Source organism: Meleagris gallopavo, chromosome Z (assembly GCF_000146605.3).
Source record: "Meleagris gallopavo isolate NT-WF06-2002-E0010 breed Aviagen turkey brand Nicholas breeding stock chromosome Z, Turkey_5.1, whole genome shotgun sequence".
NCBI lineage: Eukaryota > Metazoa > Chordata > Aves > Galliformes > Phasianidae > Meleagris > Meleagris gallopavo.
Window position 1 is genome coordinate 58,789,054 of NC_015041.2, and position 15,744 is coordinate 58,804,797.

Genomic DNA, 15,744 nt, shown 5'->3' on the forward strand with positions numbered 1-15,744 from the left:
TGTCTGAAAGGGGATATAAAAAAAACAAGGCACTGAGTTAATGCAGTATTTGTGATATCAAAATTTGACCCAACATGGTATTTGCATGAGTCACAATTGCAAACTATTGACCAATTTTGTAAGCTGACAATTAGGAAAAGAAATGTGGTATTTATTCTTGTGCTTTGTATTTGTATGTAGTATAGAGGCTGCGGGTTTACTCTTTTCACACAAGCAATACAATAAGAGTATTTTAGATCTGGGAACCATAATTTCTGGACCAGAAACGAACAAGTTTGGGAGGCAACAGCAACAAAAACAAAAAATGCTGAGCTTTTTTCTAATAAAATGCTCTGCCTTTTTTATAGACAAGCAATGATTATTTTGACTTCTTTTTAAAAACCACAGTGCTGATCCTCCCCCAAGCCTCTCCTTGGGCTTCATGGCCTGCTGCACTGCTTTGTCTTGGAGCAGCGAGCTCACTTCTAATAAGTACCAATACTGTGAACACACTCCTGGTGCTTTTCTTCAACCAACACAGCGCTTGCAACCGAATGATGTTACTCCCCACAATTCCCCCCGGCATGCCTGTGGACATTTTGAGGCCCATTTTCAGGGAACTGCAGCACCCATGAGCTCTATGAATTGTCTCCCTCCATGCCGTGGAGCACACGAAGGCCCTGCTGACCTGTTTGCTGTGAGACGAGGTGCCCTGAGCAGAGGGCCCCGCATCAGACCATGCTTCCCAAAATGGGGGCACATCTGTATTCCCCTCCACGTGGAGGTCTGCTTTCCTCCCACACTGGCTGACATTGGTCACCCATCTCAAAACCACCCATCTCCTCGTGCTTTGTTGCCCCTTGGTCCTAGAAGCGCAAACCAGATTGCCCTCGATGAGGGGCACAGTTGTAAGAAAGGAGCATTCTGGGGGCTTCCACTCCCCATGGCAGTGGCATGTGCTGGACTTGGGCAGCCAAACTTGGCAGCCAGCAGTGTTCTTCTCTTCCAGAAATTATGGGCATTTATCAGCAGTGCACACTCGGTGCAGCTGTAGCACGAGTGCTGTGCAGCTCATTCGCCTCTCTGTTATTTCATTTGCATGCTACCAGGCTTAGGTGTTTAAAAGTATATGCCAGTAATACATATCTATCTATATATAACTATATCCAACGCAACCAAGGAGCACTATTGCAGAGTTAACTTTGTCTCCACAAAAGAAGCGCTCAGATCCTTTCCCGTGGCAAAGACTGGTTTTAATGAAACTGTGTATTGAGAAATAGTTAAGCATTAGCATTTGTGATTATAAGCAGTTCGGGATTACAGTGCAGGTTTTCTGAATGGTTTGTTTTAAAGGCTGCCAGTTTGGGCTTCATCTCGCTCCGTACTGACATCATCTGAAGGAAAACAGAAAAACATCACTTGGTTTGGCAACCAGAAGGCGGCATCCTTGTCATGACTCACCGAACAGCTTCAACAGTACCTGGCTTTCTGTATGTTAACCACTTCAATGTTATCCTGCTTCTGTTTTATAGTGACTGTGAGGCCTACAATGCAAGTATATAATTATTTTCTCATTAAAACAGAAGCCTGCTTTGTGTTTCTATCCAGCAGTGGCAGGGATGCAGTGGGAGTAGGTGCACAATGCCCTTGTGCTGGGGGCACTGCGTTGTTTGGTTACAACCTGTTTGCCCCCTGGGGCTGACAGCAGTGGGGATCTCAGTGGGCCATGTGCAGCAGTTTTATAGAATCAGAGGATCATAGGGGTTAGAAGGGACCTCTGAAAATCTCCTCTATCCCTCCTGCTAAAGCAGGTTCCATAAAGCAGGTTGCACAGGGAAGCGTCCAGGTGAGTCTTGAATATCTCCAGAGATGGAGTCCACAGCTCCTCTGGGCAGCCTGTGCCAGTGCTCCGTCACCATCACTGTAAAGAAGTTCTTTCTCATGTTCAGAAGGAACTTCTTATGTTTGTGCCCATTGCCTCTCATCATGTCACTGGGCACCACTAAAAAGAGCCTGGCCCAAGCCTTTTGACACCCACCATTCTAGATATTTAGAAGCAGTGATAAGATCTCTCAGTCTTCTCCAGGCTAAACAGTCTCAGGCCTCCCACACTTTCCTTGTATGGGAAATGCACCAGGCCCCTAATTATTTTTGTGGCCCTACACTGTACTTTTTCTAGGAGATAACTGGTTCCTGCCCAGAACCAGACATAGTGCTCCAGAGATGGCCTCCCCAGGGCAGAGTAGAAGGGAAGGATCACCTCCCTCAACCTTCTGGACATGCTCTTTTTAATGTACCCCAAGATGCCGTTGGCCCTTCTGGCCAAGAAGTCATGCTGCTGATTCATGGTCACCATGTTGTCCACCACAGAGCTCCTCTCAAGGAGATCATTCCTTATCCTATACTGATGTGTGCATTTATTCCCCTCTGATGTAGGACCATAGCCTTGTTTTTATTGAAACTCATTAGGTTCCTCTCTACCCAACTCACCCATCTGTTCAGGTCTTGTTGAAAGGGACCACAGCCTTCTGTTTGCTCCCACTGTTCCGTCTGAGCCCCTCTCCTTCCAGGCACAATACCCCAATGCCCACAGAGAGCAGCCCTTGAATTTCCTCTCCTGTTAGCAAATACTGCAGGGTTAGAGATTGCAAAACGAGTACTGTCACATCTGTGGGTGGCAGTGGCTTGGGAATTTTGGCAATAAATTTCACTGTTGGCAGCTGTTCATATTTGTCTACTAAGAAACATGTAGGACAGCTAAAATCCCAACACCCCACTGCATGGCCAAAGTGACATTTGCCAACCTAAAAAGTATTTTTGTAAGTACTTAAGGTCTGCAAAATCCATTGTTTATGGGGCACAATCTCTGCCTCAGATCTGGACCAGACAGAGGCAAGAACACAAAGCAAACTTTGTGGGATCAGTGCACAAAAAAAAGCAGAGCATGCAGTATCAGGAAGCCAGGCATCACAAGCTATTGCAGAGGAGGGATGGGACTAGGCAGAACCTGAGCTACAAATATTACCACAGATTTTTTAACTCTAGAAATGACTTTCAGTGACCTTACTGAATTGATGAGGTTGGGCAGTCCAGCACACCACTGGCAGCAGGCAGCCCAACCCTGCACTGCTCCCCAGAATCCCCATGTATCCAGCACCTTGCCACAACTTCACCACGGCAAAAACACATCAAAAAACAACAGACTGAGCAGTAACAGGGAAAAAAAAATAAATGCCATCTAGAGCACAGGGTCTGCTGCTAGCTCTGGCTGAGTCTGATTAACTGGCCATCTTATCCACAGGTTCATCAGTTGTGTCTCAAGGAGTACAGCTTTTATGATAAGCATCAGTTGCTGGAGCACCACCAGGAGCTCTGATGCCACTCTAATCCCACCCAGGGCAGTGGCAGAGGGGGAAAATCTATGAAGAAAATCAGAAGGCTGTGGAATAGCAACCCTTGAACCATGCAGCAGCACTGACATCTGGAGAGTGAGATGCAGTGGGTGTGGGGAGCACCTCAGCCTACAGTAGCACTGCACAAAACACAAGGCACAGTGGTTGCACAGAGGGATGGAGGGAGGCATGAGGCTCTGTAAGGTGTCTGTCCTTCTGTAAGGTGCCTACAGGGAAGCAAAGACAGAGTCACTGCTTTGGCACACCTTAGAGCCCAGCACACAAAGACATCGTCTGTGTTACCAACCCAACAAGCCCTCCTCAAGCAGCCCCAGAAAGAACTTCATAAATCACAGAATCATAAAGGTTGGAAAAGATCACTAAAACCTAGTCCAACTGTCAAGCCATCACCACTGTGCCCACTAAACTGTAATTACCTCTTGTAGCAGCTCTTTGCCACGTGTTAAACTGAGCAAAGTCCTCCAGCCACTACTGAAAGATACTGAGCTGGGAAGGTGCTAACAAAACAGATAATCCTGATGAAGCATTCCTCCAAGGCTTTACAGGCAAATAACCTATCATTAGAAAGGATGGAAGAGCTTGTGAGTACCGTGAAGTGTCAGCCCTGTGGAGAAATGTGGAGTTTCCCAGTATACAATGGGAATTGACTTTTCCAACAACCCTGTCACCTCAGGTAACACTCCACCTTCCGTGGAGGAGATAGGAAGACTCAGCCCTGCTTCATTAGGGTGAAGAGGGAAAGGTGCAAAGTAGGGCACTTGCTCACTTGTTTTCCTCTAGGAGTATTGCTTTGCAGCACAGCGCAGCCCACAGAGGATACACACTTCAGCAGCAGTGCCCTTCTCTGCTCCCTCCCACCTCCTCACCTCTGCTGTTCCCTCCCAGTTTCAATATGATCCTGTCTTCACTCAAAACACAGCTGCTTCCAGGTAGCAAGATCAAGTGGCTCCCATGGGGATCTTATTCTGCATCAACCTCATGGGATGGAGCAGGCCTTTGGTCAGAGCTTATCCCACACCACGGCTCTCTTACTGACCACTTCTGGGGTTCATTTGGGTCTGTGCTGGGACAGAGCAAGATAAAACAAAGTCTCTTGGTTGCAATACTTGTGCCAGAAAGAGCATGATTACAGCTCTCCTTTGACTATGCATTTAAGGAAAACAGCTGTTCCAAGCTCCAGCCACAGAGAGCTCCAGAGATGCTGAGCTTATATAAGTTTGAGAGGGTTGTTTCCAACGGGGAAGTTAATTTAAAGTCATGATACTTTCTGTATAAAGAAAGTGGAGATTTTTGGCAGGAACAGAGATTAAGTAAGGCAGGTCAGAAGGCAGAGTTATAAACACTGGAAAACAGAAAGACAAATAGGGGAAAATCTCGCTGACAGGAATTTATTCACAGAGAGAGCCGTTTCTGAAGCCAAATGAAAGCTATCTCAGGCCATGTCTGAGCAGGGTTGGATGCTGTGTGGCAAGAAGCAGACTTAGGTAAGCTCTTAGGGAAGCAGACAGAAATGTGGCAGCTACAGCACATGTCTCAGACTCTGCCAGGCCTGGGTAACAGTGGTGAAGGATGGGGATTAGCCCCAGTGACCTCTGGCCACTGTATGCTGAGTCAGCCTTCAGGAAAAGGGAGTCAGGAAATAGCTGGATTGTAGCATTCTCCCTTAATGTACTGATAGCAGGCTCTTTGAGCGTACAAATCAGAAGATAAGTCTGTATAGCCTTCCTGAGCTTTTTGTGGGATGTTTCCAAGGAATTTGTTATTGAGGTGCTTCAGCACTAACAGATCAAAACAGCATTTCAGTACCTAAAAGGCTTGATTTTTCAGAGCTTTCTTAATCTCTCATCCCCTTCCTTCACAGAAGAAATACTAAATCACTGTGCTTTTAAACATCAGAAATCACCCTGGCCTTGCCCCTATGCATCCATCTGCCCACCTTGCCCTGCTCTACCTTGCCCATGAGTCCTTGGTGGCTCCCACAGGCACCTCAGAGGTGATGTCCAAAGGCAGGGCACTCAACCTGTGACAAAGTACACAGTGCAGCACTGACAAGGCTGGGAAGATGCCTCCCCCTGCTCCTGTGCAAGGAGCAGGAGGTAAGAGAGCTCACAGGAAAACAAGAAAAGCAGGAAAAGCAGTTTTGCAGCAAGTAGCAGCAGCACTGCTCTTGACCAGTGGTTCAGTAGTTACACAACAGGCCATAACATCCAAAGTCTATCTTGACTAGGTTTTGAGTGTCCCAGAGAGCTGAAATGAGGAACAAAGGGAACAGCAAATGCCAGTCACAGCAGCTGTCTTGCCACACAGCTTAAGATTTAATATTGTGTATATATTTGTTCATGCTTGCTAGACATTGAAGAACTGCAGCTTGGGAAAAGTTAGCAGCAGAAATACTGCTGGAAAGCTGCCCAGATTTTCTTGTATCCCTGGTACGTTTTACCCATCATCCCATTATTCAACTCCAAAATCTTCCTCAGATTTTTCCCAAATTCAAGCCCCATTCATGTATTTTCACACACATACTGGCACCCCATCAGTTCAAATCTAATAAGTCTGTTTGCAACTCTCCCCCTCTGTTGTTGTCCGCCTAGGAGGATGCTCACTGCCAAGCAGCACACAGTGAGATCTACCTTGACATATCTGCATGTGCTTTCCCTCGATCACCCGATCTGAGGCAGCCCTGCTGGTGGGTGACTCATGCCATGTCTGCACTGTGGATGGAGTGCAGATTACCCCATCCACACCCTTCTCCTGCAGTGGGGCAGTACCCTATAGCCTGCCATACATCATCATGCAAGAGTACGTCCAATGTGGGGCAGGCTCCATCATGCCACAATGCTCCCAGGGACCTCTCCACTCTCCCATACTCAAACAGCCTCCAAGCTGCAGGGTAGATGATTATCTAGGTGTGGCTGCAGCACCTGCTAACAAACAGGGATATCTCTCCTCATGATGAGAGGTCACCTGGAAGTCCTCACCCACTGCAGTGAGACAAGCAGTGACACACGTGTGATGCCACTATTCCACAGCCTCCCACCCTGAAACCACCTCGGGCTGTGCTGGGCAGCTGCCAACAGCGTTCATGGGGTACTCACTGAGTGTCATGGAGGATCTGCCCAGCCCCAAGCAGTTGGAGTTCTATATAGTCCAAAAAGAAGTTTGAGAACTTCTATTGAAGTTTTGGATTTGGACATTTGTTTTGGCTTGATTTTGAGCTGCAGAAGTTCAGCTGGAAGAGCTTCCACGTGAAAAAGAAGGTGGCAGAGCTCCTAAGTGTCACCGGTGTGCCGCAGCATCTGCAGCTCTCTATTCCCTGGAAAATGTAAACACACTGTGACTAAAACCATAGCCAACCTTTCTTGCCAACTTCTTTGTTCAGGATCTAGCCCAAAAGAGTGCACAGAGACTTCACGGCAGCAGTTATGACTTGCCCAATGTGAACACTGGGAGGGCCTTCAGTGGTGGCCTCACCCCACCCTTCACCTGCCTTTGAGATGTGAACTTGGCCATGCACAGCACTAACCTGAGATTTATAGGGTGAAAATGGCTGGATTTCCACACAAGGTTGTCTGCAGAAGAAAAAAACTTCTCAGAAATTTTCTATTTTTTCTACTCAAAAGAAGAAGGTTAAACAGAGCACTAATAGTTATCACAGCAGAAGACAGAGCCTGTACTTCAAGCATTCACAGTGTTATTGGTTGCCTTCACCTCTCACTCTGGAAACTGGGTGGATTCAGGCCTTTTCCTCTCCACTGTCCCAAGGCCTCCTCTGGATCCCACTGAGCTGTGTGCCTCTGGAGAGGTTCTTGTTCAATGCAATTGCCCTTGGCTAGGGCTGAGTACCTAGCAAAGGTCCAGGAAAGGCCCCACCTTAGCTGAGCAGCTCAGATAACATTCCAGGACCTTGTTATAAAGTTGGTGCATCCCCACTCACCACCCTTTCCCTCTTCCTTGACCTGCTTTCTCTAGAATGTAGTCATCCAGATCATGGTCACAAGAAGAATCACTGTGCTCTCATCCAGCCTTTCTCTTCTCTTTCACATCTAAGGCCAAGATTTGCCTTCACAGCCCAGAATAATTAGTGCTCCTCTTCCTTGCACTGCTTTTCTTCTTTTTCCCTCACTCCACAAAGATGGGGGTGAAGCTTGCTGCTTCTTTTTCCTTCTTTATTCTGCCAGAGCGTTCCTCATTGGCACTGCATAAAGCCTTTCTCTAGTTCATGTCCACACTTCACTCCCCAGTCTCATAGACCCAAAGTCAAATTTGCTCACACACACTTCTACTGAGATTTTGGTCACCCTGAATGTCTTTGATCAGACATCTCTTTCTTTTCTAAAGAGTGTTTGTAGGCTTTTCAAGTACCCACTCACCACAGCTGTAAATATTTATAGAAAAACATTTAAAAATAAAAAATAAAAAAAGAAAGAAAGAAAACATGTGAATTATATAAACAAAGTAATTTCTGAATATATCTTTGGAGAGCATGTGGGGGAGGAAGGCAGTTTTTGATTTTGAACTCAGTTTTTACAGATTATTTTCTGTGCTGTATTCAGTAGTGAACTTCTTTTAATAGTCATCTTTTTGCTGTGCTTATTTCATTTTTCTAAACTGTCTGTCCTCACTTCATTCAACAAGTGAAGACTAACCTGTCATTATGGGATAATTCGTTTCATCCCACTACTCAGCTGCGGTGGATGGGAAGCTGGACTTGAACCAGCAGTGTCTCCTCACAGCCCAGAAAGCCAATCATCTTGGGCTTCATCAAAAGCAGTGTGGCCAGCAGGATGAGGGAGGTGATCCTTCCCTTTTCTCTGCCCTGAAGAGACCTCACCTGGAGCACTGCATCCAGATGTGTAGTCCTCAGTACAGAAGAGATATGGAGATGTTGGAGCGTGTCCAGAGGAGGGAGGGACACAGAAATGATCCGAGGGATGGAACACTTCTCCTACAAGGCTGAGAGCTGGGGCTGTTCAGCCTGGAGAAGAGAAGGCTCCAGAGAGATCTGGCAGCATCCTTTGAGTATGTAGAGGGGGTCTACATGAAAGAAGGAGACAGACTGTTTAATGGGGTTTGATGTGATGTGATAAGGGGAAATGGTTTCAAACTGAAGGAGGAGAGATTTAGATTGGATATAAGAAAGAAGGTTTTTTACAACAAAGGTGGCAAGGCGCTGGCACAGGTTACCCAGAGAGCTGGTTGATGCCCTATCCATGGAGACACTCAAAGTCAGGCTGGACCAGGCTTTGAGCACCTGATGGAGCTGTTGTTTTCCCTGTTCACTGCAGGGGAGTTGGACTAGGTGGTCTTTAAAGGTCCCTCCCAATTGAAACAGTTATATTAAGTTCATTCCTGCCTGTACACTCTTGAATTGCAGTGCTTTGTGCCAAACCCGTATAAACTGACAACAATTTAAAAGAAGAGGTGAATATTAATAAAAAATAGAATGTGCACACACACAAAAAAAAAAGCATTTAGCACAAAGATTATCTGGGCCTTATCTAAGAAGTACAGCAGGATTTGTTCTGCAGTCCAGTTGATTAAGCAAGAACTGGATACCACAAGGAGCCTTTTTTCCTATCTTTATGCAGAGGATATGTTAAGAAATACAGTTAAGTGTCAGCACTAAATCACCCAAATTTCTTGAGCTAAATTAAAACACAGCTGACTAAAAAAAAAGCGCATATAAAGGGTGCTGGGTTTTGTCAGTCCAGCAGGGGAAGAATCCCACAGGAGAGACTCTGACCAGGTAAGGAGACAGCTGAAATGAGAAAAATGAGCAGAACTGTAACTTCACAGTGTGAAAGCACAACAACTGCCAGCTTCCTTCATGTGTCCCTGCTGGGTCTCTCCCACAGTACTGTGGGTACAATCCTTGGTCCTTCCTCGCTGCACTATGCATCAGTGCACCACAGAGGTTCTCTCCATGAAGAAGAGCTGGTGCTGACCTTGCTTTAGGGTCCCCAGGCCCAAAGGCTGTAGGGTGGGTTGCCTTTAACCACTAGGTTTCAGCAGTCTACAGCAATGTATTTTTGCCTTGGAGCTAACCTCAATCGTTCTGTAGGTGCATGTTTTTAAATGTCAAGAGCCACTTTCTTACCACCCTTAAGGATCCCTTGTGCTAATTCTGCATAAATATTAAATTCCAGAGGACACATAATTGAGCCCTTCAATATCAGTAAAATGAGAACTGAGCCCTGTGGAAAAGCTGATTATGGAGAACGGAAATCTTGAAGTCTTTGTGGGATCAGATGAATGTGGTATTCACACAAAGCATTTTTCAGTAGGATATGTTATACAGCCTAAGTTAAACTTGTGTTATACTTGTACTGCAGTTGCTGATATAAAATTATACCCTTCTAAGAGAACTAGCTCTAAAAACACATTTAATGAGAAGGAGCACTCAGAATATCCTGGAAATATATATGCAATTCATGAGATCACTAACGGCATTTAGCACAGCTCATTAGCTCTCTGGGCTTGAATAGCAGTGAGCATAGCACAGTATCATCTAAATGTCAAGAGTGTCAGATGAAGCCTGTACTTCCCACCAAGTGAGGAAAATCATCCCTCATTCAAGAACTGAGCAGATCTGCAGCCTCTCCAGCCCTGTGCTCATAGAATTCCTCTTCATGACAAGAAAACCAATGTCCTACGTCAAAGCTAGAATGGGATGAAGGCATTTCTCTTTCCCTCTAATATCTGGAAGAAAAGATGGGGCTCCCGAGTCGTAGCAAAATGTGTCCATAATTCTGGTTGCATGTGTTGACTGAACCAGCCCACTGTGGGGCTTTGAGTAAAGCTGCCTGGAATTTCCATCCTCTGGAAGTATTACTGTGTTTGGACAAAAGGAAGAAAAACTAAAGAAACACCTTCTGCAATGATAAAAAATAAATCAAACATTTGGAACAAATCATAATAAATTCTGCAATTGTCTACAAGTCTTTTGATCAGTTTTTAAAAAGAAAGTTATAATTCTCTGGTGGCAGCAAATCATTCTAGCAGACAATTCCTCATTCCTTCCTATGTTAGTTCTTGGGATTTTTTTCCTCAAATAGAAACTTAAAACAAAAAGTATTGCACAAGTGGACGAAGGAGTGAAAAAATGCCACTCTTGAGCCACAAGTACACAGGCACTGAGTCGATGCCACCTGAATCAACACAGAGTGCAACAGATGGGGATTTTAACATGGTTTGTGCAATTAATCATTAATTTATTTTTTAAGTCATCACTGTGAATCTTCCCAGAGCAGACTGCTACTTTGCCTGTTATGAATCACTCAGCCAGCACAGGATGAGATCATTATCATTTCACTTAGTGTTTCTAAAGCAGCCAAGCATCCCCTGAGTATTTCCTGCAGACCCAGAGCGCGGGGCAGCAGTACAGTGTTTGACTGGCTGCAAGCTGAGACTCCATGCCAACACACAGAATGGAAATCATGGATGGGAGTTGTGTGGCCATCACCAATGCCTTGGTAGCATTGGGAATTTCCTCCTCCTTTTGAAAATTCCCATATTTTAAAGTCCAAGGACACAGCACAAGGATTGGGAGGCAGGTTGTGAAAAATAAAAATTTTCTCTTTTCATTTTTTCTTTTTAGTGTAATTTCCTGCTTGTTTTATTGAAACAACAATGACATCAGAGGCATGATGTTGCAACAGAGCAAAGGGGAGCAGCTGAGAGCCAAGGAGCCAGCATCATATTTATGGATAAAAAGGAAAGGAATGGAGTGAAGAGGAATTCATGAAACACCTGGCAAGAAAAGCACTCAGCCTTCTCCTATCCCTGAGTCAGGCATGAGCATCATTTCCCTGAGAGCCTTCTGGCATGTGAAGGATGCCAAAAGAGAAAGAAAAAAAGCAGCAAATACATGACCATTTTCACTTCCTAAAGTGGGTGACAGAAATTTCCCCCAGGTCATATGATCTTTATTGAAGCTGCACCAGGAAGAGCAGCAGCAGCCAGTGATTGCAGGGCGTCTCCATACAAAAGCCTCTGCAGCCTGAGCCAGAGGTCAGAGCAGCACAGGGATGTGCATGCGATGCACACATACGTACCAAGGTGAGGTGCAAACACCCTCCCAGCTGGATTGCCTCTTGCACAACTCTGATTCTGTGCAAACTGACAGACCTTTTATTTTCCCTCCACTGCTCCACTTCAAGCATGTATCCAGAGCAAGACTTCTGAGAGCACATCTCTTGGAAAATAGCTCTTCTCTCTCCCTGATTAGAGGTGACCATCTACATCATGGTGGGGATGATGGCAATGAGAACATGGGTTGAGCCGGTGGTTGCAGGCTCCCAGGTGGCCAGTGCCTTCTACGACACAGCGCTGCTGCTGGTGGTGAAGAACTTCTACAACCAGACCAATTCAACCGTCCCTTCCCACGTACTGGAAGATGCTCAGCAGAAAGCTGTCTCTAATTTTTATATCATCTACAACCTTGTCCTGGGTCTCAGTCCACTGGTGTCAGCCTATGGCTTGTCCAAGCTGGGGGACAAGGTGCATCGGAAGATCCCCATCTGCGTCTCGCTTCTTGGCTATTTGGGCTCCAAGTCTCTCCTGCTTCTGCTGATCCTGCTGGACTGGCCAATTGAGGTGATGTATGGGGCTGCAGCCGTCAATGGGCTGACAGGAGGCTTCACCACATTCTGGGCAGGCATCATGGCTCTGGGATCTCTGGGCTCCTCTGAGAGCAAGAGGTCTCTGCGACTCATCATTATTGAGATGGTGTATGGCCTTGCCGGCTTTCTGGGAAGCATGGCATCTGGCTACCTCTTTGTTGGCTTCAGCTATCACTATCGAGAGGGCACCGTGCTGGTGAGTTGCAGCATTGCCTGCTATGCTTTCTGTCTCCTCTACAGTGTTTTTGTGCTGATGGTCCCCAAGTCTGCAGCTTCCTGCTCAGACAAAGCCAAGTGTGTAGAGGAGGCTGGCAGCCAGCTACCAGCCCACACAGGAGGAGCAGACAGTGCCCAGCCTTCAGAGAGCAGCAGCAGCCAAACTCCAGTAACACCCTCAAAACTAATCATCGTTATGCTTTTTGTGGCAGCAATCCTCTATGATCTTGCCGTAGTTGGTGCAATGAATGTACTTCCACTCTTCTTGATCAGAGAGCCTTTGAGTTGGAATGCCGTGGAGATTGGCCACGGCAACGCTGCTGGGTATGTGATTTTCATCACCAGTTTCTTGGGGGTACTTGTGTTCTCCAAGTACTTTATGGACGTCACCATGATCATGATCGGAGTGGTGTCATTCAGTGCTGGCATCCTCATCATGGCCTTTGTGCGGTGGACCTTCTTGTTCTACATTGGTGAGTTGGGCTTCCACAAGTGCCCTCCCCCCACACCTCTCTTGTGCAGCATACATCAATATCCAGAGAAGGCAGATGCTCATGTCTATGCTCAGTTTAAGGCTAGTTAACTTGAAATCTGTCACTTAGTCATAGTCCAGATCTGAGTGGGAGAAAAATGCTCACAATGTGGTAAGGCAGGAACTGTTGCAGGCTATCACTACCAGTCAGACAACACTGTTCTAGTAATGTGAAGCACTTGTTTCTCAAGGCATAAGACTTAAGCCTACAATAGAAGATAATTGTGGAAGATTTCCTGCTAAGTGATCTCCTTAATATGTCATTTATTTTTATTACATTAAGATTTTTATGACTCATGGGAGAATTTATATGAAAAACTGGAGCTGCTTTAGCAAATAAAATATTATGGCAATGTACTATACAAATCTTACACTGTATATAAGTGACTAAGGAACAGGTAATAGTAGTTGGGGCAAGTTTATTTTGGGGAAGCAGCTTCTGCAGGAACACAGGAAACCAAAAGCCAAGAAAGTATCCCTGATGACATTGAGGTGGGTGATTCACACCTGACTAACAGAAAGAGCATGGCTTTCTTGCACAGCTTTGGGATCTTTTTTCTTAAAAGTGAGGAAAAGGTCCTAGAGAAATGACCTGAAAATTTTTTTCTGTCTGCCTCTACAAGAAAGGAGAAATTGAAAGTTAAACAAATCTATTCTAAGAGGAAAGATGGTAGGATATTATTTCTGTACCAAGCCAAAAACTGAGCTAAATCTTTACCAGATTTTGTTCATCCACTAGGCAATTAGAGGAAAAAAAGACATAAAATTATAATTTTAAAAATGCTTGTCTAGTACTAAGTCCGTCACCAAAGAGTGCTGATAATGGATTTGCAAGATGCATACTAGGGTGTTGGAGAAACACTTTAGTTTGCTAGAAGTGGACAGGTCTTCCTGCAGTGCGCAGGAGAAAAAGCAGTGTTCCTGTCCAGGCTGGGTAGCACAGAGTGCTTTCTCCAATGGTTATACCTGGATTGTCCAGCTCACTGCCACAAGGAGGGTGCTGTATGTATACACTGGAACCAGAGGTCAAATCCAAGAGATCACGGCTGGCTCAGGCAAAGTGCCTCTGCCAGCTGGAGCAGTTGGTGGCTTATCCACTGCCACCTACATGAAGCAAAGACCTGCATTCCTCTTGCAGATTTTAACCACTTTCTGAGGCTGAGGGAACATGACAAGCTGAAGCAAAGGCCCTGCCCATGCCAGAGGCATGCGGTCTGCAAAAGCAGTGGATGCTGTGAGACAGGAAGCAGGTACTGATGATAACCATATATATTCACTGTGTTGCAGCTCGAGCAGTGATGCTCTTTGCCCTCATCCCCTTACCAACCATCAGGTCCATGTTGTCCAAGCATGTTGAAGGATCATCCTATGGTAAGTGTTTCAGTTACCCCACCAATCAAAAAACTGTCAAATCCCTCTGTTTGGCAAGTTTTCACTACAATCTGTGCATTGCATAATAACAGTTGGTACCACAAAAAGGAAGGGAGGAGCAGAGAAACTTGCAGAACAAGCCTGCCATGTCCAAGCTTCTCCTCCCCCGTTGCTTCATCATTTATCCACAGAATTTTCAATACACATTTCAACAGATTACTATCAGTGTGCAGCTGAAAGGCAGGGAAAATAAGATCTGAGGTACTGCTCCAGGGGAAACAGAGGGCACACTGGGCTGAAGCTCAGAGATACTCACAGTTTATATTTGGCTTCTTCCCGTTTTGGGAATGATGGATTTCTTTCATCTTTTTTTCAGTTACAGTCTCTAAATAAGTCTCCAAACATTTCTTGTCAATCAATTCCTTCAGAACATGAATTAACAAACAAAGGACAGCTTTTGCATAAGAAAATCGCAGTTTTGGGGAAATAGAAGAAGCTATTCCTAATTTTTCTGCTAACATTGTTTTAGAAAATAGTGAAACGTATGTGTTTTACCACAACATACTGGCAGCTACCATCTTCACCCCAGTGACTTGGCTTCAGACACCACTGGTGTGGTCATGCACCCACACACACCTCAGGCTTGTGACTGCTCATGCATCCTCAAAACACAGCCCATAGTCATGCATATTCATTATTTTCTCTCCTGTCGTATGACCACAGCGCTCCAAACTTCTATGGAGCGCAAACCACTCTGGTACTGCGTTGTTTCCTCAGGTGAGGGCCACCGGTGCCACACAGGAAAAGGAGCCTGCACAACCACAGGCTTGGGCAAGGCCCTGAATGTACTCCTGGTTTGTGCATTCCAGAAGGATCAGACTGCTCCTCTTCCCCATTTACCACAACAGAAACAGAATGGTGCATTTCAGTGAAAATGGCTGCCCTCAAGCAGTTCCAAAGGGGACTCAATTTCCTCCTCACTACATATCACACACAGTTCTCCATTTTAGGAGAACATCTATTATTACATCTCAGCCCATTGGATGTAATCCAACCCTTTCTGGCCGAGGGCAGGAGCTAATTAAGGTCTCTTTTGTCCTAAATACATTGCCTTTTCATATCATATGGAAATGAGCACTTGTTTCCAGTTGCAATTTTTCATTGCAACCTAAAATCTAGACCGCTTAAGAGGCAGCTTTGTCCTATGCTTTAAGGAAGAGATACTTAACCCTGCTCCAGAGCAGCAGCAGATGTAAGTTTGTGCATTCTGGCCCTTGTTAAGCCATGACCACTTCACTTTTCTGTGCAGTGGTGGTGATAATTCACTTGGATGTCGCAGGGAGGTGGCACAGCAAGCTTTCTTCTCCTAGATGACAAACAATGTTGCTGTTTTACAGGTAAGGTGTTTGTCCTGCTGCAGCTGTCCTTAGTCACCACGGGAGTAGTGACATCCACAGCCTACAACAAGATCTACCAAAGCACGCTGAACTGGTACAGCGGCTTCTGCTTTGTTCTGTCTTTCCTGGCTGGCTGCCTGAGTCTCCTCCCTTTAAGGTAAGGAATAGGAATTGCTTTCCCCAAAGGGGCGTGCTATGTTTTCTACTCGCTCCAT

The 15,744-nt window shown here is 45.6% G+C and overlaps 1 protein-coding gene across 1 annotated transcript in view; it reads left to right on the forward strand.

Moving 5' to 3' along the window:
• The first annotated feature begins 8,710 nt into the window (after positions 1 to 8,710).
• Positions 8,711 to 15,744, forward strand: part of SLC46A2 (solute carrier family 46 member 2) — a 10,800-nt gene continuing 3,766 nt past the window's right edge. Inside the window, exons 1-3 of the mRNA XM_010726127.3 lie at positions 8,711 to 12,702; positions 14,049 to 14,132; positions 15,530 to 15,686. Of these exons, the coding sequence (XP_010724429.1) occupies positions 11,637 to 12,702; positions 14,049 to 14,132; positions 15,530 to 15,686 (1,307 nt within the window). The 5' untranslated portion in view covers positions 8,711 to 11,636. The remainder of the gene's footprint in view (positions 12,703 to 14,048; positions 14,133 to 15,529; positions 15,687 to 15,744) is intronic.